The following is a 27,880-nucleotide window of genomic DNA, read 5'->3' as shown; positions in this document are numbered from 1 at the left end:
TTAGCGTAGGTAAACAACAGTGCTAGCCAATATCATTTTTGTTATATTCAAACTGAATGTGAAATACCAGATAACATTGCAAAACATAGCTTTAGCTACTGTAACACTTGACTCTTTTGGGGTTTTCATGAACAGGACATCAGTAACTTTCATATATTTGAGATCTGCACTATTGAAATGGATGTCTTTTTGAGTTACTTCTCTATGACAAGTTTTAAAGAGATAGATTTATTCTTACTGACAATCTCTTCTGCTGCCTTATTCAGTAGAGAAGAACATCTCTTCTTTTCATGGAAGTGAGGAAGTTATGATTGTCCATAGCAGTATAATCCATCTGGGAGTGGAAAGAACTTTATTGTCTTCCAAAAATTATCCTGAGATTTAAAAGCCAGTGGGTTGCCTCTCATGTCAACCCTTGTGTAGCAGTATCAAGTTATTTTTAGCATTTCTAACACTCGTAAAGTCCTGCTTTCAATTCATCACTAGCAAGCATCTGTGGAACTATTTGATCTTTAAGACAGCTACCAAAGGAATTTTGCTCTTTTACTCTTTTTAATAATCTTATCTGTCTCTCATTGGCAGTGGTTTATTCTGGTCCCAATTTGTCAAGGACTCATTGACATGGTACAGAACAGTCTTCCAAGGACAGTGTCTTTCTTATTTATTGCCATATTCAAACATCTAGGTTAGGTGCACAGTTGACTGAAGATACATTTATGAAGCCAGTTACCATAGCTATCTCACATTTTTGCTTTGGTTCTACTAGTGAATGTTTGCTGATAAACACATGTGGTTGCTTCAACTACTTTACATGACTATAAATACGTTATTTCATGGAATCAGGCAAAATCATTTGAGAATAACATGAAATTTCCTTTTGCATTTCTTGTGCTTGTAAACAGCAAACAAATTACATACAACTGCGTCTATGAACCAGTCACCGAAGCCCTCAATGACTTAAATAACTGTAGGAATCACTGCCAATAAAGTAAATATAGTAGAACTTCAAAACCAAAATGCTAGTTTATTTTAAGTATGTTAATTTCAAGGAGCTGCATGTAGACATGGAGATAAGGGAGTAACAAAACTTGTATAAAATTGGTCCCTCATTCATGGATTTAACAACCTAATTCACAAGCTCTAATGTTCCAGCCAAACAGATGTACTAAGTTTATCTCTATAATGGACCATACTGCTTTTTCACAGTTGAATTCCCAGTGCTGTTTTTCCAGAATGTTTTGTAATCACAGATTTTTTTTTAAATCAGGATTAGTAAGCCAATCACATATATTTAACATTTTTCTGCTTTTAGTTGTGCCTGAAATGTTTTTCAGAAATCTATCTGGTAACACTTAAAATGCCTCTTTATCCCTATTCAATCTGTTATAGTGGCTCAAAAGAGTTTTAATTTGGAAATGGCATCCATACTTCTTCTTAAGAGATGATATTTTTATTTTATTGGAAATTACTACTAACTCCAACTCTATTGCCTATGCATGGACAATGCCTTGATTGATTCTCCTTTCCATAGGGTTTATGAGCCTTTCCTTAATTTATTTTTAATCAGAGCACAAAGATGTTCTCAGTATCACTTAATGAATTCACCTTTTCATTGTTAGCAAATGAAAGAATAGCTGCTTTTCAAAGATGAATTAGTTAATTATACACAATTCAGCATTATCCATCATTATAAATTTGTATAAATGTACTATCAACTTACTGGCTGTGCATCTAATTTAAGGGAGCAGTTGGGATAGAAAAGTTCCTAATCCATTTATAACCATTGATATCTACTGCATGTTTACAGGAGTAGAAAATCATGCTAACCATATGGGTAATTCCTTTTATCTTTTTTTTGTTAGGTATACTCCAAAACTTTTTGAAAGTTGGTTACCTGAAGAAAAAATTCAGATAGTCAATTGATACTCAATGTCAACACCCTCAAAAATAATTCTTCAACCAATAGGAGACCTCATTTATATGTTTCTCTTAGTTTCTTACAAAGTATACTCAATAGAGCAAGCAACTTCCTCTTTGGTTTAACAAATTTCAGGTTAATTTTGTTAAAGATTTTATTTTAGATTACAATCTAATAAGCACAATATTATAGCTAAATCCATATTTGATTTAAGTAATCATTTAGATTTCATTCATTCACTGAGTTAATATACATTTAACTATCTGAAATGTACAAGACACTGAATTATGGGCAAAGGGACTATAAAGATAGATACTGTTGTATCCATTTCATTTGTTTTTAAGACAAATGAAAAAAGAGATAATTGCACCACATTGTTAAGTACTATGATAGCTATACCTTGAGAAGCATAGAAGATAGTCCCTGTCCCAGCAAAGACTTCTTCAAAATGTGAGATCCAAAGGAAGCTCAGGACTTACCATGTGGAAACAGAGTTGCAGTAGAAATTAAACAGGTTGGTTATAAAAGCTTTTCAGGAATTAGAAAGGCAGAAGCAAAAGTGGAGAGGAAGAAATGTCCTGCCTTAAATTTAAGTGTCTAAACACAATGAGTAACTGGACAATTAAATGTGAGGCATGAGTGCTACGAGATGAGAACTGAGCACTGGACAGGTGCCATGCTCTAAAGTGCTCAAACTGTGGCTACCGAGAAGTCAAGGAAACAGCTGAAGAATGGAAACTATGTGGTCAGCTTCTCATGGCTGTAGGTATATACTCAACTTTGTGTATCATTTATTTGCAGGGGACAACAATGGGAAAAGAAAGAGATGTTATGAGGATTCTGTGCTTCAACTGAGAAATGAGGTAGGCCTAATCTGCTCATGTGAAAAGAGATTCCCACTTTTATTTATTTAATTTTGTTTTCTTGTTTTATTTTTGTTTGTAGTGGCTAAAGTGGTCAAGTACCTGCCTAACAGTATGAGGCCCTGAGTTCAAACCCTGGTACCATCAAAAAAAAAAATGGAAAGAAAAAGAAAAATCAAACAACAAGACAAAATTTAGGCTGGTCACATGCTTAGCAAGTGTGAGGCCCTGAGTTCAAACCCCAGTATCATCCCCCCTGAAAATTGTGAAGTATATGAATAATTTTGTCTATGGCCATACCACCCTGAACACACCCCATCTCATCTAATTTTATTTTTAAAAAATTTTTATTAGTGTATGATATTTATACAGGGAGTTTCAATATGGCTTTTCCATATGCACATATATTGTACCTTGGTTTGGTTCATTCCCCCCATTATTCTACCTCTTTCCCACTTGCCTTCTTAAAATGACTCCGACAGGTTTCAATGTTCTATACTTGACATGTTAGAAAGTACCTCAACCATATTCACCCTCTTCTTTTATTCTGCTCCCTATAGAACCCTCTCCTGTCCTTCATTATTTAAGTTCTTTACATATTGTCTTTAAATGGTACATACACCAGTACTCTGTTTTTTCTTGCATCTTTCTTGTGACTCTGGTTAGTTACCCTGAGAGTTCCTTTCCCCATTCCTTTCCTTAGAGCCTAGTCCTAGGCCTTTTCTGAGCTGGCAGTCCTCAGTAAGGAGTATATGGCTGAGAACAACTACTTCAAATGCTCTAACTCACTTCCATTGGTTCTGACAAATATATCAAACCATTAACCAAGCACTAGAAATGCCCTCTGACTGTTACAAAGATATCACAAGTTTCACATGTATATGTATGAATGTATTGTCTTCTCTATCATACCTGTTCTATTTCCTTTATTTTAGCAAATCAGATTTACATTAATAAACATAACTTCCTTCCAGTAAACACTTTGTCTCCTTTTTCTCCTTCACTCCAACCCCCACACCACTGTATAGTTATTCACCATACCACATTAACTCTTTCCTTAGTATTATGATAGTTTTCCAAATTGTCTCACCTTCTATACTACCTATTTTCAATCTATTTTTCACTCTATATCCGTAATATGTGAACATGCCTTTCCTTGTATACCTTTAAGAAACTAGTCATTTTCAGTTCAAACTCCTAATAACAAATATAGTTTAACCTCATCTCTATTGTTTCCCTCTGCATTGTCTATCTTAATTTCTCTCCCAGTTATTGGTCTTAGTTTCTATCCCAATTACTTATGGCTCCTTTCCTCTACTCTACATAGCTAATTCTTTCTTACATAGTAGTAAATCTAAAAGCCTTCTTTGTCACATAAAGATAAATTGAGCTTCTCTATCTCTATGATGTTTTAACAGCCTGTGCTTATCCCAACCAGAGAATTTTCTTTTTTTTTTTTTTTTTTTTTTCTCACATTGATTTCCTGTGCGTGGGTGTTACCTTCTAGGTTAATTCTTTTTTTTTTTTTTTTTTTTTCATTTTTCTTTTATTATTCATATGTGCATACAAGGCTTGGTTTATTTCTCCCCCCTGACCCCACCCCCTCCCTTACCACCCACTCCACCCCCTCCCGCTCCCCCCCTCAATACCCAGCAGAAACTATTTTGCCCTTATCTCTAATTTTGTTGTAGAGAGAGTATAAGCAATAATAGGAAGGGACAAGGGGTTTTGCTGGTTGAGATAAGGATAGCTATACAGGACATTGACTCACATTGATTTCCTGTGCGTGGGTGTTACCTTCTAGGTTAATTCTTTTTAATCTAACCTTTTCTCTAGTTCCTGGTCTCCTTTTCCTATTGGCCTCAGTTGCTTTAAGGTATCTGCTTTAGTTTCTCTGCATTAAGGGCAACAAATGCTAGCTAGTTTTTTAGGTGTCTTACCTATCCTCACCCCTTCCTTGTGTGCTCTCGCTTTTATCATGTGCTCATAGTCCAATCCCCTTGTTGTGTTTGCCCTTGATCTAATGTCCACATATGAGGGAGAACATACGATTTTTGGTCTTTTGAGCCAGGCTAACCTCACTCAGAATGATGTTCTCCAATTCCATCCATTTACCAGCGAATGATAACATTTCGTTCTTCTTCATGGCTGCATAAAATTCCATTGTGTATAGATACCACATTTTCTTAATCCATTCGTCAGTGCTGGGGCATCTTGGCTGTTTCCATAACTTGGCTATTGTGAATAGTGCCGCAATAAACATGGATGTGCAGGTGCCTCTGGAGTAACAGTCTTTTGGGTATATCCCCAAGAGTGGTATTGCTGGATCAAATGGTAGATCGATGTCCAGCTTTTTAAGTAGCCTCCAAATTTTTTTCCAGAGTGCCAACCAGAGAATTTTCTATCCATAATTGTAATTCATTGTAGACATGTTTGTTTCTTACTAGGCTTGTGGCTCAATGACAGCAAAGTGTCTCTTGCCCAAACACTATTGAATATTCATGCATATCCAAGGTCTACATAAATAAATAAGGTGTATTAAATATTTATTGAATTAATTTTAATGAGTGGACTAAAAGTGCATTCATTTTGCCTATGACAAGCATGCAGCTACAGTTAACCTTAGTCAAAGTGCTTAATATAGAAAGCAACAGAAAAAATAATGCTTACAAAGATTTAAGGGATAGATTTGAAGTGAAGAAGTGAAAATGAGAGCACAGAAAAGCCTTTGATTAGTTAAATGAGAATAGAGAGAATGAAGTTTAATGGCAGGTCCAATGGGAAGTGAGTTTAAGAGTAAGATACTGTTGACATTTCTAAATATTAAGGCAAAAGTGATACATGTCTTTATTGAAACTAATATTTCTGTGCAATGCATGAGCTGAGTTTGCAAGATTATCATTTCCCTTATCATTTAATTCTCTCTGATCGCTGTAGACTTAAAAATAAACTGTATAATATATATTATTCTATTCTGAAACAGTGAGAACCAAAGAATTAACCAGACAAGTTTAAAGAAGAGGGCAAATTGGATATGGATAATAAAGCAAAGACATTCCTTTGAATGTAATGAAATTGTAAGTTAAATAATTGGTAAAGATTATGTATTAAAATGAAAGATAAAACATAAAATTTCTTATAGTCTTAAATTAACCAGTCTTTTCATTGCTAATGACTATTTGTAGTAGATGAAATATTATCTTTGAACAAAGAACAAGTCCTAATATCCCATGTTAAATAATTAAACAGCACTTTCTCTAGTAGCAAGTAATTTCATCACAGTAACACTTTCTCAGGAAGTCAGAGTTTGGGGAGGAAAACCTGATCTTGAGGTTTCTTGTGAATCTTACCTCTGACATTCACTTTTGCCTTTGTTGATGAAACTGAACTTAACTCAAAAGATAATGAGCCATTATTGTTGTTGAAAACCTGCTGTGTTTGAGATCCCCTAGCAGACAATAAGAGATGTGTTTTTCTGAGCATTGCTTTGAGGATCCTTAGAACTCTTATTGATGCCAGACACAGAATCATCTTAAGAGGATGCATGGCATTTGAAACATACATTTCTTTTTTATACTAAAATGCACTTTTCTCCTTACCTTGCTGAACAAAGGATCCATACACAAACCACATGGAGTTGTAGAGTGTAGTAGATGTCATTGATCCCATTTGTAATCGTGGGGGATTAAGCCAGTTCAAGAGGTAGACTAGTAGACCCACCAGAAGGACTGTCCCAGCAATGCAGGCCCACAGAGACAGATCAAATGGTGCAAGACAGGCAAACATATCCACTGTCTTTTCAGCTCTTCCAAGTAAGACTCCTACTGAGTAGTCCATGTAACGTGTTGTGAAGTCCACCACATTCTCACGATCTGGAGTGATGGTTAAAGCAGAAATCCCTATGTCGGCTCTCTGAGGAAGTGAAAGAGAGAGGAATTCATTAATAGTGCAAAAAACAATTTGATGTGTGGCACTTCAGCTTGCCTTGAGGGAAAGAGAACTAGATGCCTCTGGCAGCATCTTCAGACTTTTCATATAAACTGAATACACTGCAGAGACTTCTTACAGACGAGCTATGTGTGAATTTTGCATTTCTTACTGAAAATCTTGCCTCAACAGAGTCAAACAAATTACCTTGTTTATATTATCAGCGCATTTGAAATCAGTGAAGAATACCTCAGACACAGATAACACATGAAGAAATTGTCATTTTTTCCTGAAGTCATTTTATCAAAACCATCATTAACATAGTAGCAAAGGAAAAGCATAGCCTAAGAATTCTAAGAAAATGTTTTCAAGAAATTTAATATGTTTTTAACATGTAAATTATTAGGTAAGTTATTTTAAAACTTCAACATGACATTTCTCCCTTGATTTAAATTTCTTTGCATTAAAAATTACATTGTTGGGCTCTAAACATCGTAGAGCTTGTTAGAGTTTTCACAGTGTTAAGCTATAATGTCATATATCAGAAGTCTCCACCACAATTCTATTGTATGAACTCCAGAAACATTCTACAATTAATGATAAAAAAGGCAGATAATTCTTGGAGTTATGTCAATTCTCAGTTTGTGTCTCTTTAGGTTTTCAGTGATAGCACTCACAACTATGGCACTGCTAGTTCACTTATTTAAAACATCACAGAATTGCAGTAAATCACAGAATAAGTGTATTCACATTTAAACCTATGATATGAGAATACATATTTAAGGATGTGAAAAATGTATTCTATTTGAAATTATGATCTGTGTCTGTGATTAAAGCTGTGGGAAGCTCCTACCAGACAAATACAAACACTAGTAAATTGTATGTTGAACCCTCTTTTTTTATTGTTTTATGAAAAGGCATAGACATTTATTTTATAGCTTTTGGGTACCAAGAAAAAAAAAAAAGACAAGAGAAGTAGTATGCCAAGTGGAATGCTAAAGTAACTTAGATGAATCTAATATCTGAAGTAGAAATACCTTAAAAATATACTAGCTAAAGTTTAATGGCAGTGTGTGTATGTGTGTGTATACCAAGCCCATATTTATTTGTTGTTAGACACAGTGCTAAGTGTTAGGTAAATTTTTATATTTAATTCTTACAATGAAACTATGAATTATGTGTTTTCCCCTTGATTTAAATGGTGGAGAAACTAAAACTTGGAGAGTTTGACTTGTTTGTTTCCAGTTAATAAGTACAGAGGCCAGTGTTGAACCCATGTTTTTCATGCTTCAATGGCTGTACTTTTATGCACATGCACTCATAATTGGTTTACCATTTTACCAAGATATCATTTACTTTCCAAAAGACTTATATTGGAGGAAGTCAAGGTCACTGATACTAGATTTTTTTTCCTTAAAAGACTCTGAAAATTTGCTTTCAAAAATTGTACTATTTGCATTGCTGCAAAGGCATATTAATGTATGAGCTATCAGTTTATAATCACTAACTGAAAAATATCTCTAGTCCTATCTTTTCTTATCTATTTGTGAAATGAATGTAACTGTTTATTATCATCATTGTGAGATAACTCATTCATCTTGACCTTAATGGTGAAAAAAGTAACCCTCCAAGATGCAATTAAATCTCAGAAAGTACCTGCACTTTCTCCGAACAATAAAGTACTATAAAGCAGTAACTTACTGATGCCTTAGTGATGCAAAGTACTTGATGATTCAACCAAAATCAGAAAATTCTACCTAAAGTGGAATTTACTAACAATATGTTGTTTTAATATTTGTAAAACTTTAGTAAATATTTTTAATAAATAATTGGTCCACATTTAAGTAGTTATACATTGGAATAATTACTCTACTGATTTTTAATGAATTTCTACAATGATTTTTCAATTCATTTTTCTCATGAAACCTTTACTCTTACCACTACTCACTAAGCTTTCAGAAAATGACCTCTACTGTTGTTTTACAGAAAGCATATAAAATACAAGACTAAAGTTTACACTTATTTCTACCTCCCCACCTATGGCCCATACCCAACCTAGTCTTTATTTTCTCCTTTTCTACAAAAGGGAGGTATCTAGGTACCTTCCTACCTACCTGAGGCCAACAAGCATCAGTAAATGTATGGAGTCATCCTCTCCATTTCAGATACTTAAACTCCTGTCTCATGTATTCAACCTTCACTTGTGGTCTGCACATTTCCAATTCAAAGATTCTTTAACTCTTTCTCATTAAAATAAAAGCAAAGAAAGAAAAGTCTTTCTCTCTGCTATGACACCTGACTCCCAGTAAATGTCTTCTTCTTTCTCTCCAAGATCTATTTGTTTCTACACATTCCACTCACTCTTAGCACCTCTTTTCCTTTCTTTCTTTTTTTGACTCTTCAGAATCTTTTATTTCCAAATATTCCCAATGCCTACATTGAATTTGTTGCCCCAAAGTGATTAAGAAGGCACTTTCTTACCCATGTATCACATATGAAATAGCACTTCTGAATCTTTTCATTATTAACCCAGATGGATGCAGACCAGTGCTCATCTGATTTGGACTTTTGACAATATTTGACAGTAATGCTTGCTTTTCCCTTGGGTTTTGGAATCTATGTTGATTTTATTCAGCTACATAATTGACATTTCTTTTAAATGTTTCAAGTACATTTTTGATTTGACGTGGCCAGTTCTCTTCCAATGTCTAATGCGTCAATGAACGACTTTTTTTTTTTTGCATAAGTCATCAATTGGCTTTATTACTTCAATAGTCCTATGATACTATCTAATCTATGATTATTGATTTAACCTTATGAAAACCCTAATTTCCACTCTCTACTATATCTACGTCTGATCATTTTATTCTTGGGCTCTGGTTCTTTATGACTCTGCCTGAAATCTACCTTTCTTCCCCTCCAATCTCATTATTGCAACTGAAGTAATCTTTCTGGGGAGCAGGTTTCATCCCATTGTGCCATACTTTAAAGGGCCTTGATGGATTTGCATTATTCTTGGGGAAAGGATTATGATCTTCATTACAATCTACATAACTTTAGAATGAACTATCCCCATCATGCTTCCATTGACTCATACGGTACCATTTTGTACAATGAGGACTACACTGTACTTCCCAACACTTCTTCCTGATGCATGATTATTATATATGCTGCTCCCATGGTTTGAATTGCCCATCCTGAAACCTCTAAAGGAAATTCAATCAAATTGGCATGTGAGCTCAATTATCACTTCCTCAGGGAAGTTATCCATATCCCCTTTATTTTGCACTAGCAGAAGCCTACATCCCTCAGTTGTAATTTTACACTCATTTGCATAATTTTTTAAATAATGTCTGACAGTTCTACTAAACTACATGCTTCAGGAAGGTAAGGATTATGACTTTTGAGTCATAATATTCCTGATGCCTACCACTGTAGCAAATAATCAGCAAATATTTCCTTCAAATATGAACAAAAGAAGATAGAATCTTCACTATATGCTTGTTAACTTGATTCTTATTAATCTCTCTCTTTGTTAGCATTTCCAAGAAGAAGTTTTTAAATAATAAAAACAAAATGGCAAGATGAAATTTTATAGCTGGGTGCTGGTGGCTTATGTCTGTAATCCTAGATACTCAGGAGGCAGAGATCAAGAGGATTTCAGTTCAAAGCCAGTCCAAGCAAAGTGTTTGCAAGACTCTATCTTGAAAATACCCAACACAAAGCAGGGCTGGTGGAGAGACTCAAGTGGTAGAACACATGCCTAGCAAGCACAGGCCCTGAGTTCAAACCCCAGTATTGACCATCCCCAAATAATGAAATTTTGTAATGCTTTAGAGCAATGATGAAATATTAGGGTCTTGTATAACTACATCAATAATTAAAATGAGTTTCATGGTCAATCAGTATATTTATGTTTATATTATTTGCCATTATCTAACATTGTAAGCATCTACTGCAGTAGGTTTAACATATCACAAACTTTTAATATATGTAAAAAGGTTATTTAAAATTTGATTAAGACTAACACTAAAGCTGAACAAATAAATTCATTTTCAGAACCATTATAATTACACAGTCATAAATAACATTTGCATTCTCTGCTCATGAAGAGAAGATAGATTGGCAATACAATGGGGCATGACTAATAAACCATATAAGCTTGAGTTTTAGAAGAATAATTTTAATGGAAGTTGAAAAACATTCTAAATTCAATTTGAAATGAATTATTAAATAAAACAAGCAAATAAATATTATTAAATAAATAAAGCAAACATCTAAGTTATTTGTTAACAGAGGGCTAGGAACATTTTACCAATAACACTAATATGCATGAGTTTAGTGCTTCCTATATACTGCACACCATGTTATACATTATTTTATTTGTATACAAGAAGTCCAATTGCTTCTTTCCCAGATGAACAATTTACATTTGAAATAGCTTAACTAGTATGAAGCTTTCATTTTGTAAGGAATGAATATCTGCTTCCTTGTACCTAAATGTCTTAGTTTTTTCATCTATACATTGTATTATAAAGCTGAATGGTTCAGTTCTTTGGCAATCTTCAGGAACTCAAATGCCATCTTATACTCAAATTGAGAATATTTTTTAAAAACTGAAAATAATTTTTTTATTCAACCACTTTTTTACAAGATATAACTTCTATAACCCTCAAAATACTGGCCATTCTTGCATGAGCATGGTTTAAATTGCCATGTTTCCCCAAACTATATAGATAATATATTTTAAAATGATATTTGAGACTGAAACATTTTCAGATAAATTACAATATGGTATTATACTAGGCTTAAAATCAAATAAAAATTTTAGGTATTTTAAAATGAAACACTAGGAAAGTAAAAGTCCTCAGTAAGTCCCATGCAATTGTTTTTTAAGAAAATGTTGGATTTTAAATTTGGATGTTAGATTTATAAGTTTAATTTCATTCTTAGGTTTTTTTGCATCCTTCATATCTGTCTTTACATATCATCCATCATGCCAACTTATTTTTTTTTCAGATTTGAACCATTTGGAGTTTGAGAGGCAGACTTATAATTGCTCACCATTTTAGTAGTAAAATACTGATGAAAAGCACACTGACAAGTTCATAATAGAACAACGCACTCATTAGTTAATGCTAATGTGGATTTTTACCATACAGCTGTCATCCAACAAGTTTCTCCATAGTGTTTTTGTTGTTGTTATTGTTTCGTTTTGGGTTTTTTCTTTTTTTTTTTTAAGACAGAATTTACTATGTATTCCAGGCTGGCCATTGATTCACAATCTCCTTGCCTCAGCCTCCCAAGTGCTGGGATTATAGGTATAGACCACTACACCTGGTGCTCTCCACCACACACAGCACTCTACATACAGTTGTTAAATGCTTTATAAAAAGCATTATTGAATTTCAACTACACAAGTAATCAATATTCATCTTCCTCTTGAATAGCTAATGCTATGAAAAAAGGAAATTTATTGGTTATTTTTAACACATGTCTAATTGTTAATCTATCTATAATTTTAACTGAGAATAAAACTGAACTCAGTGCCTTCTTAAAATGAACACATATATATGTTTTAAAAGTTTAATATGCCAGTATTCAAATGAGATAATATCTTTCTCATCTATCTATGAAAAAAAGAATACCTCTCTTTTTTCATCTATCACCTGGGATATCATTCATCTGGGCATGAAAATTTAAATTCATTTAAAGGGATATCATGGACTTCAATCATGTTAAATTTTTCCCTATCATTTTTATTTAAAGCTTTTTTTCACAAAGTAGAAGCAAAATAGTTTCTGAAGATTTTTGGAACACATTTTGCCTGTTGAATTTATGAAGGTCTATGTTTATTCTCTTGTTCTTCATGAGAATGAGCTTTTATCATTTTTTGAAATTGCTTGACAGTTTTCATAAATACTATTTGACATGTTTTGGTTTTCAAATATTGCTATGGCTTAAAGATCCCAGGTTTTACTAGAAGAGAATAAGCATTGAAGCAAAGCTAAAGAAAGAAAGAGAAAAGGGTGGGAGAGGAAGAGAAAGAGGAAAAATTAGAATGGAGGGAGTGAGGGGAAATGGGGGGAAAGAGGAAAAGAGGGAAGGAAAGAGGAAAAGAAGGAAGGAAAGACAGATGGATGTAATCATCTGTGAACTGATGATATATAACTATGGGCAAGGACTCAAACTCTCATCTGTTAGATTATTCATCCGTATAGTGAATGGATTGGAATTGGTGATATAAGAACCCTTCTAAGTTTGAAACTTTAATGCCAAAAATTATTTATTTATGATCATTCTATACTTAATTAATAAAGGAATGTGACTGTTTTTGTCTATATTCTAACCTCATATTCCAATATATTTTTCCAAGAAAACATACTATAAAAGTTATTATTATTTATAGAAGAAACTTTTTCCTATTATTGCTAATAGGAAAAAGAAAAAATGATTGAAATGTCAAGTAAATCACAAATTATTAATTTTCTCAAAGTCAATATTTTCTTTTAAAGAAAAATAGATATGTTTTAATATGTCATTGTTATAGATGATTTTGGTTTCAATTAAAAAACATAGCACACTATCCATTAATTTTCAAATATACTCCAGGAAATGAATAAATCTCTAGACAAAACTAATGTGCTGCTGAAGTAATTCTTATTCTGACCTTCAGATCACATTTAATAATTACAGAAACATTCACTTTTAAATAAAGTTACTGTGAGTTCATTGAAACAATAACATTAACATGGTTACAGCTAAGCATATAGTAAGGCAGCTAATCTAATATGCCATGTGCTGTGGATAAATACCACCTGTTTTGTTACTACAACTATTAGTTATCAGTTACACAGTACTTACTATGCACCAAGCACTTTTTTGTTATTAATTCAATTTATCTTCACAAACACCCTATGATTTAAAAACTATTATCTCCATTTTATAGATAAGAAAAGTGAGACAAACAGCTAAAGTAACTCACCTAAGGTCATATACTTAGGTGATAGAGCCAGGACTCAAACACAGGCTGGTTATCTCCAGAATCAATATGGTAGAGATGTAACTATTCTCCCTTTGCCCAACAATAATTAGCTCAGTAGTTCAGTATTCTAGAAGAATCCATAATAGCTCTCCTGATTGAAATGACTTCTTCAGCATATGTCTAATTCATAAATTCACATAGATGTTCCATTCCACAATTTCTATTCTGTTTAATTGGTCTAATTATGTACACATTTGAAATTTTTAAGTCCTCCCCACACACACATGTACCACATCCTGGAGAAACTTACGCAGACACACAACTAAAGACTAAAGACTGCAGTTTTTTTTCCTTTATTGTTGTGCAGGGTGGGGGTGCATTGTGGCATTTACAAAAGTGCTTACAATGTATCAAAGATAACATACTTAAATTCACCCCCTTCACCACTCTCCTTCACCCCCCCATTCCTGGAACAGTTTCAAAAGGTATCATTTTTGCATTTACATACAAGTGAACACATTATTTCCACTTATTCATCCTCCTACCCCTTTCCTTACCACCTCCCCCCCTTCTACCAGTGTCAACTCCTCCCCCATGCAGAAACTGTTGCGCCCTCCTGTTAAAGACTGAAGTTTTAAGCAATAATTCTTTTTTGTTGCCTTTGTATTTTGAGCACATAGGGTATGTATCTATCACATACATAGATATTCAATAATATGTATGAAGGTGTACTGATTACTTTAATGATTTTCCCCATGAAAGATTTTCAGAATGCTTCTTTTTCCTAGCCTATTCTGATCCATAGGTGTTTGGTCATAGAATTGATGCATGCCACACTGAAAATTAATATTTTTCATCATTTCAATACATGTTCTATCTCTGACACTATAATAGTAAAAAAAAAATCACTGCTGGTTGCATTTCTATGTTATTATTATCAGTCTTATCTTTCAGCCTCTTCCCCCATACTACATGTCATCCTGTCATCAAGTGCTCTATTTACCAGGCCACCATGCCCATTCACAAACTGATCTTATTTAAGGTCCTTCTAGAAATAGTTTCTTTTTCACTAGTCTCTTTGCCAGCTTTTCTCTTCTTCCCTCGCCCCTGCTAGCTTATAGTTATCCCTCTTTCCTCAGTTCCTCTGTATTTCTCACACTGTATTCGTACCATAGTATCTGTTTTATTTTGTCAATTGTAATATAAACCTCGAGGCACTTTATAGTCTTATTTCCAGCTAAATATTTTTCAGTTTGGAACATGTAGTGTTTGAGGTACAATTAGATATTTCATAGGAAATGCTGAGTAGGTAGTAATAAATATAAGTCTGCAGTTCAAGGGACAGGCCCTGGCTGAAGAAACATTTAGATGTGTTTTATTTATGGATGATAATGAAATCCATGAGACTGGATGAGATCACCAGAAATGGAAATACAGAAAGAAAATGCTGGACATTGGAGCTTCCTCTCCTCCCTTTGTCCACTTTCCTTATCCAGCTATTTGGCTCTTGGAGAATAGGAGCTCCATGTCCTATATTTTATGAATTCCTCACAGTTCTAACTACACCTTGGACCTCAATAAGTGCATATTGAATGCCAAGTGAGCAGCAAGGTCCATGTTATTTATACATTGCAGTATTTCAGGAATTATCCTGTAGCATTAAAAGAGACCTTAAAAAAATACCATTTTTGCAATTCCCAAGAGTTAACACAGCGTTCCAAGGAAACAGATCATCAGAAATAGTTTTCTAGTCCTATAGAGACTTTTTCTATTTTATGAGAAGTGATCTGAAGGCTGAGCATTCACCGCCTGAAATGTTCCACCTGCAAACCCACATTTCAAAAAATTTAAACCAATGTTAAGGACTAGAATTGACTAGATTATTACTTTATTTTTTTTTACAGTGAAAATTTCAGTTATTCTAGATTTGCTTAAGACTGCTATTACAGATGTTTGTGGATCTCTACAGGGGAGGGGAATGTAAGTTCTTATAAAGGAGAAGAGAAGTGATTCTACACAAACAGGGAGACTTTGTACCCAACCTGCAATCAACCAGGTCCTACCTTGACACGACTGAGCCTTGATAGGTTTTAATCAGGGAAAATTTTTACTTATTTTAAAGGCTGACTTTGTAATATTATCAAGTTTTGAGAAGAAATCTCAGTATTATTTAGCATTAAAACAATGAGAGTCTGCAGAATCCAAATGGCAGGCAAGAGTAAACTTGTAGCTGTTTCCCAAGGCATGGCTTTATTTCCAAATGTTCATTCTGAGTGTTTGTATTCTAAGCTTTAAAAAATCCCTCAAAAGGGGCCTGTGCATTGACTGCTAGAAGTGAGTCAATATTTAAAGGTTTCACGTGTGGTTTTGATGTTATACTAAAAAGTGTTTCCATTTCTCTTCAACATCAAATCAATTTTTTTATTTAGTATAATACTCAACATTACAAAGACACAGGGGAAGAAGAGGTGCAATCTTTATTAAATAAACTACATTCCTAAGCTACAATGAATTTTTATCTTATTTCATTTGGAACATATTTTTCTGTGTTTATAATTTCCAGATTAGGTTATTATTTTATGGAATTTGCATCCTAAATAAAAATGGCCAAGCAATCTAACCCAATACCTTATAATTATGCCTATAGGACCTTACAAAATTTGAAATGTCCTTTAAAATTTATTTAGCATATCCTCACCCAAACATGCACTCTCATTTATGTTTGGAAGTTATCTTATTTATTAACTCCTCCCCCAAATCATAGTCTGAGATAGATGAAAATCTGAGTAATAGATGGCATTTCAATAGCCAACAGTGGATTTCAGGATTTATATATCCTCCAGTTATGAGATTTTTCTCATCATAGCTCCAGTCTTTATATCACCTTGGCTTTGACTGATGCAGTAGTCTGTCAATTTATCACCTATAACCCACCAATTCTTTTTAATTCTGCACATATTTTCCTGAAATTTTGTTTGTCCTTGCCTATAAGTCTCCTTAACCTAACAGCCATTCCTGGACAGCTTTATTCCCTTTGGCAAATATTCCTTGTCTGTTCTTCAGCTTTGATTCAAGACTTATTATTCAGCACTTATCTGTGCTTGCCATCTATTAGACCAAGTACTTAATGATTCAAGTCCTTTATCTGATTGAATTGCTCCTTGCTGTTTGCAATGTCTGGCAATTAAATATCACCAGCAAATTTAGAAAATTGCTCCTACAACCATTCACTATCTGCATTTACATAATTTATTTCCTTTTTGAGATCTCTCTTTATCCTTTTCCTCCATCCATGTTACAATCTGTTGTTATCAACAACAAATATTTTGGGCCACTTTTTCTCTTCTTATGTACATACAGCTTGTGTGATCGACCACATCTATGCTTCAGGTCCCTTCTATATGTATGTCCCATTGATTAATTTTGAATAATTCTTATGACCACATATATTTCTTGTACCGCCTGCCTTGCTTACAGCTGACACACTCTGGAAAACTCAAACAGTCCATTAATACTTTTCATTCTAATTCAAGAATTAAAATCTTAGCAACTTTTCAATTTAAAGTCCCTGTAAGGGCTTCTTTTCTTTATAGGCATGCTTGTCATATTCCTTTCCTTTAAAGTCCTTTATCCATTAGCAAAGTGACTTTTCATTCACAAGACTTGTAAACATTCATCACTGGGCAGCCACTGGCAGGTCTGTCATGGGGGAGGAGTTTTGGTGAGTGAAGTGATGGATAGTGCTTTGGTGGATGCAGTCATTTTCAAGGCTGTGTATAATAATGGAAAGATGTAATGGAAATATGTAAGTGTGTGTGTGTGTGTGTGTGTGTGTGTGTGTGATCATGGGGTATGTTTGATGGTCTTCAGGCACTCAGTAGCAAGCACTGTTCTTCACACATGGTCTTCTGATCCCAGTTAGTAGCTGGCTCACCCTCCACGTGGAAACTTCTGGCCTTTTTTTTTTCCAGATACTGTCTCTTCCTTCTTTAGACAACAGGAATCACAGGCATTCCTGACACCTCAAACTGAAATGGAGATGAGAATGGTGGCTTGTGACTCCCAGCCATCCACAGCACAGATTGGCCCGACCTTACGGGAGGTGTACCTGGTCCTTCCCAAGTACAGCTAGCAGTCCCTTCTCAGTGTAGATAGATGAAAAGGGACAAATTAGCACAGGTACAGAGCTCTGAACTCTTTCCTTAAAGTGAATGCTCTCCTTCCTCTACTTTATTCTCTTCCCTAGCAGCAAAAGAGTACAACAAGTCCTCCTTGCTCAGGCTCAATGGAATAACTTAGGACATTAAATAATCATTTTGTCTATGACCTTTATATTGGTCTAATACTTCCAATTAAGTTTTTTTGGTGGTATTGGGGTTTGAACTCAGGGCTTCACCCTTGTGAGGCACTTGCTCTACCACTTGAGCCACATCTCTAGCCCTTTTTATTTTGGTTATTTTTCAAGTAGGGTCTTATGTTTATGACAAGCCATCCTGGACCCAGATCCTCCTATTTATACTTCTTGTTGAGCTGGGATGACAGGAGTGTACCACCATGCCCAGGTTTTTATTGGTTGAGATGGATTCTCAAGGACTTTTTGCCCAGGCTGATCTTGAACCATAATTCTCCTGATTTTAGCCTCCCACTCAGCTAGGACAATTCTGTCAGGAGGTTCAGGATTTAGCTAAGACAATTCCATCATAGATAGGAGGATTGTAGTTCAAGGTCAACCTGAGAAAAATTTTAGCAAGAGATCCTATTTCAAAATAAAAGCCAGGTATGGTGGTGGACATCTGTATACCAGCTACTTGGGAGGAAGCAGTAGGAGGATTAAGGAGCAAAACCAAGAAACTCTATTTGAAACAAACAAAAGCAAAAAAGACTTTTGAAGGTAAATGAATACAATTGGAGGACATTATCTTGAATAGAGTTAGCTAGGATCAGAAACACAAAAGACACATATTTTCTCTCATATGTGGAAGATAGATCCAAAGATAAACATACATACAAAAACAAGCATGATCGTATACAAACGCAGTTGTAGAACATGTTTGTGACAATGGAACTACTCTGTGGAACTCAGGAAAAGAGAAGAAGGAAAAGGGAATGATAGAGCATTAGTAATATCACATACCATAAGATATGATATCAAAATATCCACAGCCAAATTCTGAGTCTTGGTTGCTACTTTCCGATCTGGTTTTCTTTCTGTTTCCCCTACTTCAGTCATGGCATATCCTTCTGCTCATTTTTCTCTAAGTTTCTCAGCACCCCATTTATCCTCTGAGTTGTCAAGTTCTATTAACTATATCCTACCATATTGTTTTCTCAAAATCATTTTTTTTTGTTGATAACCTATTACTGTCATTTTACTTTAGACATTCCTTTTCTTCCTCTTTGGATTGCTGAAAAAGTCACCTGTCTTCCCCTTCCTCACTATACTGCACCCTCACATCTATTTTGTTTTATTTTATATTTTATTTTACAATACTGGGGTTTAAACCCAGGGTGTTATGCTTGCTAGGCAAGTGCTCTACCATTTGAACCATGCTCCCAGCCTTTTTTGCTTTTGGTTGTTCCAGGTACAGTCTCCTGCTTTTGCTCCTTAATCCTCCTACTTCTTCCTCCCAAGTAGCTGGTATACAGATGTGCACCACCATACCTGGCTTGTATTTTGAGATAGGATCTCTTGCTAATATTTTTCTCAGGTTAACATTAAACCACAATCCTCCTATCTCTGCCTCCTAAAGAGCTGATTTACAAGCATGTGTTACCCACACTGAGCTCTGCTTCAGCTATCTTTTTAAAACATAAATCAAATCACATTTTTCCCTTATGTAAAAAACTTTTATAATTTTCACTGAGTAAGTGATACAGGCTAAACTCTTTAGATGGCAAGCCTTATCTTCTAATTATTCCTATTGCTGTCTCTCACACTCCTACTTATCTTTTTAAAAAATTTTTATTAGGATATATTCTTTGTACAGGGTGGGATTTGTAGTAAAAATCCCAATTAGACTTATTGTACATTATTTACATTGCCCCCATCGTCTCTCCCTCTCAGCCCCCTCTCACCCCACTTAAAGCAATTGCAAGAGGTTTTTTAGTTCCATTTCACGTAGATATGTGAAGTCTACCAACTATATGCCATCACCTTAATCTCCTTCCTTCACCCTGCCAGTTCCCACTAGCACCCCCACTTCGCACACACTGTGACTATTTTATAGTCTGGTTTTCATTATTAATATTTGAGTTGACATTCAAAGAGGTATCTCAATGCATGCCCACTATGGGTGTGCTTTCCTTTGGTCTGTTCAATCCCTTCTATTACTCTCCCTTACCTCTTCATCTTCCACCCCCCATTTTTCAACAGCTTTCAATACACATCTTTATATCCTTTACCTTTACATCTTATGGCATGTGATATTACTGAATCTCTATCATTCTCTTTTCTTTTTTTCTCTCTTTCCATGAGTTCCATAGAGTAGTTCCACTGTTACAAACATGTTCTACTTTTGAGTTTGTATATGATCATGTTTGTTTTTGTGTATATGTTTATCTATGGATCTATCTTCCACATATGAGAGAAAACATGCGTCTTTTGTGTTTCTGATCCTGGCTAATTTCATTTAACATGATGTCCTCCAATTGTATCTATTTACCTTCAAACCTTATGTCATTATTTCTTGTGGGTATGTAATACTCCACTGTGTATATATACCACAATTTCATGATCCATTCATTAGTTCTAGGGCATCTAGATTGTTTCCAGAGTTTAGCTACTGTGAATAGTTCTGTGATGAACATTGGTGTACCAGTGTCTCTGCTGTATCTTGTTTTACATTCCATTGGGTAAATGCCCTAGAGCGATGTCACTGGATCATCTGGCATTTCTATCTCTAACTTTTTGAGGAATCTCTATACTGCTTTCATAGTGGTTATACTAATTTGCATTCCTACCAGCAGTGTATAAGTGTTCCTGTTTTGGCACATCATCACCAGCATTTGTTGTTTTTATTACCTGTGATTATGGCCATTCTAACTGGGGTGAGATGAAATTGAAGTATTGTTTTGATTTGCATCTCTTTTATAGCCAGAGAAATTGAACACTTCTTCATGTATTTACTGGCCATTTGTAATTCCTTTGAGAATTCCATGTTTAATTCATGTGCCCATTTCTTCATTGGGGTGTTGATTCTTTGGGGATTGAGTTTTTGGAGTTCCCTGTAGATTCTGAATATTAGTCCCTTATTGGATGAGTAGCTGGCAAAGATTTTTCTCCCATTCTGTGAGCTGTCTCTTGAGTCTGGTGACTATTTCTTTTGCTGTGCAAAAGCTCTTTAGTTTGATGGAGTCCCACTTGTTCATTGTGTCTCTTAGATGCTGAACCTTTTGAGTTCTGTTTAGGAAGGTGTTCTCTATACCTATTTGTTCCAGTGGATTTCCTACTGCTTCTTGGAGTCATTTTGAAGTTTCAGGCCTTATATATGCATTTTTGATCTACTTTGAATTTTCTTTGAATTGATTTTGGTACTGAGTGAAAGACAGGGATCTAGTTTCAGTCTTCTGCATGTGACTATCCAGTTTTCCCAGCAGTATTTATTGAAAAGGCTGTCTTTTCTCCATTGTGTGTTTGGGCTCCGTTGTTCAAGATCAGTTGGCTGTAGGTGTGTGGGTTATGTTTGAATCTTCTATTCTGAGCTATTGGTCTTCCTGAATATGTTTGTGCCAATACCATGCTATTTTTATTGTTATGGCTTTGTAGTATAGTTTGAGGTCAGGTATTATGATGCCTCCAGCACTGGACTTTTTCCTCAGAGTTGCTTTGGCTATTCGAGGTCTTTTTTGCTTCCATATGTATTTCACAATTATTTTTTTCTATTTCTGTGCAGAATGTCACTGGAATTTTGATAAGGATTGCATTGAACATGTAGATTGCTTTTGGTAGTATGACCATTTTTACAATGTTGATTCTACTGTTCCATGAGCATGGAAGGTCTTTCCATCTTCTGATGTCTTCTTTAGTTTCTCTCTTCAGTGGTTTAGAGTTTTCATTAAAAAGGTCTTTGGTTTCTTTTGTTAAATTTATTCTGAGGTTTTTTTTCTTAAGGCTATTGTAAATGGGATTGTTTCCCTGATTTCTTTTTGAGTGTGTGTGTTGTTGGTACATAGAAAAGCTACTGATTTTTGTAAGTTAATTTTGTATCCTGCTACTTTGCCAAAAGAGTTTATGATTTCTAGTAGTGTTTTTGGTAGAATTTTTGGGGTCTCTTAGGTATAGTGTCATGGCACCTGCAAATAGGGTAGTTTGACTTCTTCCTTCCCTATTTGAATACCTTTTATTTCTTGCTCTTGTCTTAGTCCTCTGGCTAGGAATTCCAAAACTATATTGAATAGGAGTGGAGAAAGTGGACAGTCCTGTCTTATTCCTGACATTAAGGAAGTTTTAGTTGTTCTCCATTTAGTATGATGTTGGCTCTAGGTTTTTCATATATAACCTTTATTAAGTTGAGGAACATTCCTTCCAGTCCTAGTTTCTTCAGAGCTTTTATCATGAAAATGTATTGGATTTTGTCAAAGGCTTTTTCTGTGTCTATTGAGAGAATCATGTGGTTTTTGTCCTTGCTTCTGTTTATGTGCTGTATTACATTTATGGATCTACATATATTGAACCATGCTTGCATCCCTGGAATGAAACTGGTCATGGTGTATGATCTTTTTGCCTTGTTCTTGAATTCTGTTTACCAGAATTTTGTTGAGAATCTTTGCATCTATGTACATTAAAGATATTGAATAATCTATAATTCTCTGTTCTGGTTATGTCTTTATTGGGTTTTGGAATGAGTATAATGCTGGCTTCACAAATGAGTTTAGTATTGTCTCTTCCCTTTTTATTTCCTGGAAAAGTCTGAGAAGTATTGGTGTTAGTTCTTTTTTAAAGGTTTGGTAAAATTTGGATGTGAATCCATTGGGTCCTGGGCTCTTTTTTTGTAGGGAGACTCTTTATTACTGCCTCAATTTCATTGCATGTAATAGGACTATTTAGATGGTTAATGTCTTCTTGGTTCAATTTTGGTTGGTTACATGTGTCTAGGAATTTATCCACTTCATCTAGATTTTCCAGTTACTTGAATATAAGTTTTCAAAGTAATCTTCGATGATTCTTTGGATTTCTTTGGTATTTGTAATTATGTCCCCTTTTTCATTTCTGATTATATTAATTTGAGTCTTCTCCCACCCCCATTTTGTAGTGTTGGCTAGAGTTTGTCAATCTTGTTAGTTTTTTCAAAGAATCAATTTTTCTTTTCATTGATTCTTTATTGTATAGTCTGTTTGGTTTTGATCTCATTGATCGTAGCCTTGATCTTTATTATTTCTCTCTGTCTGCTGGTTTGGGGTTTGGTTTGTTCTTGTTTTTCCAGGAGCTTAAGGTACATCATTAGATTGTTTATTTGAGAGGTCTCTGTTTTTTTTTAATGTAGGCACTTATAGCTATAAGCTTTCCCCTCAGTGTGGCCTTTGCTGTATCCCACAGATTCTGGTAGGTTACATTATCATTTTCATTGGATTCTAGGAACTTTTTGATTGCTTACCTTATAACTTTGGTCACCCATTGTTTTTTTACCAGTATATTTTTCAATCTCCATGTGTTTGAATATTTTCTGGGGTTTCTTTGTTGTGATGTGATATGATGCAGATGGTTATTTCAGTTTTCTTGAATTTGTTGAGAGTTGCTTTGTGTCCTAAAATATGATGTATTTTGGAGAAAGTTCCATGAGCTGCAGAAAAAAATGTGTATTGTCTAAGTGTTGGGGGAAATACTCTGTAGATATCAACCATGTCTATTTTTGGTCTAATGTGTGGAGTAGCTCTGAAGTTTCCATGTTGATCTTTTGTCTAGATGACTTATCTATTGGTGACAGTGGGGTATTCAGGTCTCCCCTATCACCGTGTTAGCATCTATCTGTGTTCTTAGAGTCATTAGAGTTTTTTTTAATGTAGATGGGTGCTCCTATGTTTGGTGCATACATGTTAAGGATTGATATTTCCTCTTGATGAATTGTTCCTGTGTCTGTGTGACCTTCATTGTCTCTTCTGATTGATTTTAGTCTTAAGTTTACTTTGTCAGATGTGTGTATGTTTACTCCTGCTTGTTTGTGGGGTCCATTTGCTTGGAAAACTTTTTTCCACCCTTTGATTCTAAGCCAGTGTTTATTTTTTTTTCAGTTAGATGAGTCTCTTGTAAGCAATAAATGGTTGGGTCTTGTTTTTTTTAATCCAATTTGCTATTCTGTCTCTTGATTGGGGCAGCAAGGCCACTGGGATACCTGTCGTTTCCAGTCATTTTTGTTTCCCTGTTGTTTAGTTTTACTTATTCCTTGTTTTCTGGTCTGCTTGCTAAAAAGGGCTTATTCTTTCTTGAGTCCAACTGTCTCATTTTAGTTTCTTCTTCTATCTGTAAAAGTCCTTTAAATATCTTTAGTGCTGGCTTGGTGGTTGAAAATTCCTTTAGTTTTTCCTTATTGTGGAAGCTTTTATTTTCACCTTCAATTAGGAAGGATAGTTTTATTGGGTAGACTAGTCTAGGTTGACAGTTGCTTTCTTTCAGGGCCTGAATTATATCTTTCCATGACCTTCTTGTGTTTAGAATTTGAGCTGAGAAATCTGCTGTTATTCTAATGGGTTTGCCTTTGTATGTGACTTGTCTTTTCTCTTTTGCAGCTTTCAGAATTCTTTCTTTGTTCTGTGTGCTGAGTGTTTTGATTATAATGTGTCTGGGTTTTTTTCTCTTTTGGTCCTGATGGTTTGGTGTTCTGTAAGCTTCCTGCACCTGGGTGACTCTCTCTTTTTTGAGGTTAGGGAATTTCTCTGCTATTATTCTGTTGAATAGTTTGTCAGTGTCTTTAGTTTGTATCTCCTCTCTTTCTTCTATACCCATGATTTGTAGGTTTGGTTTTTCATGGTGTCCCATTCATATTGGACCTATATGTTCCATTCACATTTTCTTAGCATTCTTTCATGTTCTTTTACTGTTTGATTTAATTCCTGTACTTGTTTCTATTCTTGATAGTCTATTTTCAACTTGCTCCACTCTGTTCATCAAGCTTTCCATTGTGATATTTATTTGGGATATTGAGTTGTTTATTTTGGATTGATTACTTTTCAGGGTTTCCAGATCTTTATTGATTTCCTCTTCCATATCCTGAATAGTCTTATTAATTTCATTGATCTGTTTGTTTGTATTTTCTTTGAGCTCATTTGTTTATTCATGTCCACTTTGATATCAAATACAAACTTTTGTGTTTTTTCTTTGAGATCGTTTATCATTTTTACTATATTTTTTCGGAATTCATTAGTTGATAGCTCTTCCTTTATGCTGATGTCTGGATCCTTAGTGGTGGAATTGGCTTTTGATGGAGAGCAGTTGTCTTGCTGTTTCATTCTGCATTGAAATTTACTCATCTGGAGTTGTTTTTGGTTATGGTTTTAATTTCTTGTGCCTCTTATTTAGTATTTTGAGTTTTTTTCTCTTGGAGCTCCAGCAGTGCTTCTCAGAGAGGGGTATGCTGGATATGTTACTCCTTGCAAGGTTCTTGTTGTGGTGCTGATTACCTCTTTTCTTCCTTCAGTGAGGGGGCTGGTGTTTTGGCTCTTTGATGTGAAGGGGCAAGGACTCTCCTGCTGTTGCAGTGGGGAGCACTGGGTTTCTCTGCACTGTGGGGGGCAGGTCTCTTAGCACTAGCATTGTAGCAGATTGCCAGTTGTGTAGGAGCTGGGATTTCAGCTCTTGGATAGGACAGATGTAACTTTCTTGCAGGAAGGTGCAGTGTTAAGCACTGGGCTTCTGTGTACCTTAAGGGAACAGAGCTTCTGGTGTTGCTTGCAGAGTAGCAGGTATAGCTTTCCTTCGAATCTGGCATTTTTGCTCTTTGACAGGGAAGTGAGGGTTCTCTTGGTGTCAGGGACAGTGGGGAGTGCTGAGGCACCAGCACTCTTGGCACCAGCAGAATAGCAAGGCCTGGAGCCTGGGGTTCACTTGGGTGTGTGGTTGCAGGCTCCTGGAACTGTGTAGCAAATTGAGGGTACCCATGGGGCAGCAAGACCAGTAGGCTTGAGTCATCTTGTGCCTACAAGGCAGTGAAGGCCCTAAGGTCTATTTAAATTGGGGCATGGGCTTCCAGGAGCCACAGCAGCTGCTGCAGACATGAGAAAAGAGAGCCTTGCAGGCAGGAATTCCAGGGCCTGATTTTCCACATGGGCCTCAGGGATCACAGTTCTGTGGCTCTGCTGCTGGTTCATGAGAGCACAGCTTGTGCGCAGCGGGAGTTCTGGGGCCCTATTTCCCGCCTGGGCATCAGGGAGCTCGGTCTCTTGGCACTGCTGCAGGCTAAAGAGAATAAAGCCTGTGGGCAGCAGGAGTTCTGGGGGCTGATTTCCTGCATGGGCCTCAGGGAACACAGTTCTGTGGCTCTGCTTCTCACACAGGAGAGCAAAACCTGTGGGTACTGGGAGTTCTGGGGCTTGGTTTCCTATAAGAGCTTTGGCAGGCTCAGTTCTGTGGCCCTGATGCAGGGGGATCCAAGCCTGTTGGCTTGTGCCTGCTGTTACTCATGGAGCAGTGGGAGCTGTGGGAGTTGCTTATACATGGGTGCCAGCTTCCTTGGCATTTCAGGGTGAAGGTAGCAGGTCATGTATTGGTGGGTACATGGAGCTCTGAGCTCCTGTGTGCCCAGGAGCAGGACTTATCAGGGAGTAATGGAGCCTGGAGCGACTTTAGGGGTCAGGGATAGGGAGTGTTGAGCTGCCAGTCACTTCTCTTTTTGTGGATTTAGAGAAGGTTTTGCTTCTCACTGATTATGGGATCCCATGGGCTCCTTTTGGGATCCTCTCATCTTTCTTTTTAAGGGTTGTTTGTTGCTTCTGGGCTATAGGAATGTCAACAATCCACCCCCTACTCATCTTTAAGGCCTAGCTCAAGTTACTCCTCTTCTGTGAAATCTTTTCACCTCCTCACAAAAGAGCTGCAACTCCAACCCTGAGTTGTCATGGCACCCGGTACACTATCCTGTGGCATTCGTCACACTGTTTTAATTACGGATTTACACATTTGTCTTCTGTATACACTTTGAGATCTTTGAAGGCAAGAGCAATATCTTCCATTTCTTTGTATCTATGATGCTAGGCACAGGGCCCAGAATGTAATATGCATTCAAAAGTATATGGGGACACAGTGGAATTTTACTCAGCCATGAAGAAGAACGAAATCTTATCATTTGCAAGTAAATGTATGGAACTGAAGAACATCATTCTGAGCAAGGTTAGCCAGGCTCAGAAGACCAAAAATCATATGTTCTCCCTCATATGTGGACTTTAGATCTAGGGCAAATGCAGCAATGTGGTTGGACTTGGGTCACATGACAAGGGGAGAGCACATATGGCAGGTATGGAGATAGGCAGAAAACCCAAACATGAAAGCTTTTGATGTCCCCACTGCAGAGGAACTAATGCAGAAACCTTAAAGTGACAGAGCTCAACACACGAGAAGGGGATCAGGAACCAGTGTAAAGATCAGTTAGAGATGAATCAACTTGGGTTGTAACACATTTGTACATGGAAGCTGTTGGCAATAATGGTGCCAATAGGTTTCAGTTCTTACTGCACCCTTAAGCTTCTGTTTTCCAGGGTCAGGGTCCTGACTCAAGTCTAGCTTGAACCCTCCTTCTGCCCCAACCTCCAATCAGCATGAACCATAAGATCCTAACCAATCAGATCATGCTGAGTCCCACTGAGGGGTATTTAAGCCCCTGCCCCTCTCTCCCTCTCTCTCTTGGCTCTCTGCTCTCTCCCTCTCCCACCTGGCAATAAAGAATCTCTTGGCCAGATCACTCCTCTCCACGTGGTCACTTTTGGGGCCCACATTTCCTTACAGAAGCAATGTTAGGAATCTCTCTGTGTAGCTATCCTTAACTCAACTAGCAAAAATGCTTTGTCTTTCTTATTATGCTTATGTCTTCCCTTCAACATAATCAGAGATAAGGGCAGAACAGGTTCTGCCTGGAAGCAAGGGGGGGGTGGAGGGGAGAGGGTGGGGGTGGGGAGCAGGGGGAAGAAATGACCCAAACAGTGTATGCACATGTGAATAAATGAATAAAAACATTATATAGGATACTGGCAAAAAAAATCAAA

General features: G+C 36.0%; 1 protein-coding gene across 4 annotated transcripts in view; it reads right to left on the bottom strand.

Annotated features, from left to right (window-relative positions):
• Grid2 (glutamate ionotropic receptor delta type subunit 2) overlaps positions 1-27,880 on the bottom strand; it is a 1,442,266-nt gene that overhangs the window by 321,883 nt on the left and 1,092,503 nt on the right. For all 4 annotated transcript variants that reach the window (XM_074041373.1, XM_074041371.1, XM_074041372.1 and 1 more), the window contains one exon: positions 6,381-6,693. In XM_074041373.1, coding sequence (XP_073897474.1) covers positions 6,381-6,693 — 313 coding nt within the window. The remainder of the gene's footprint in view (positions 1-6,380; positions 6,694-27,880) is intronic.

Source organism: Castor canadensis, chromosome 9 (assembly GCF_047511655.1).
Source record: "Castor canadensis chromosome 9, mCasCan1.hap1v2, whole genome shotgun sequence".
Taxonomy (NCBI): Eukaryota; Metazoa; Chordata; class Mammalia; order Rodentia; family Castoridae; genus Castor; species Castor canadensis.
This window is presented reverse-complemented; position numbering and strand designations above follow the sequence as displayed.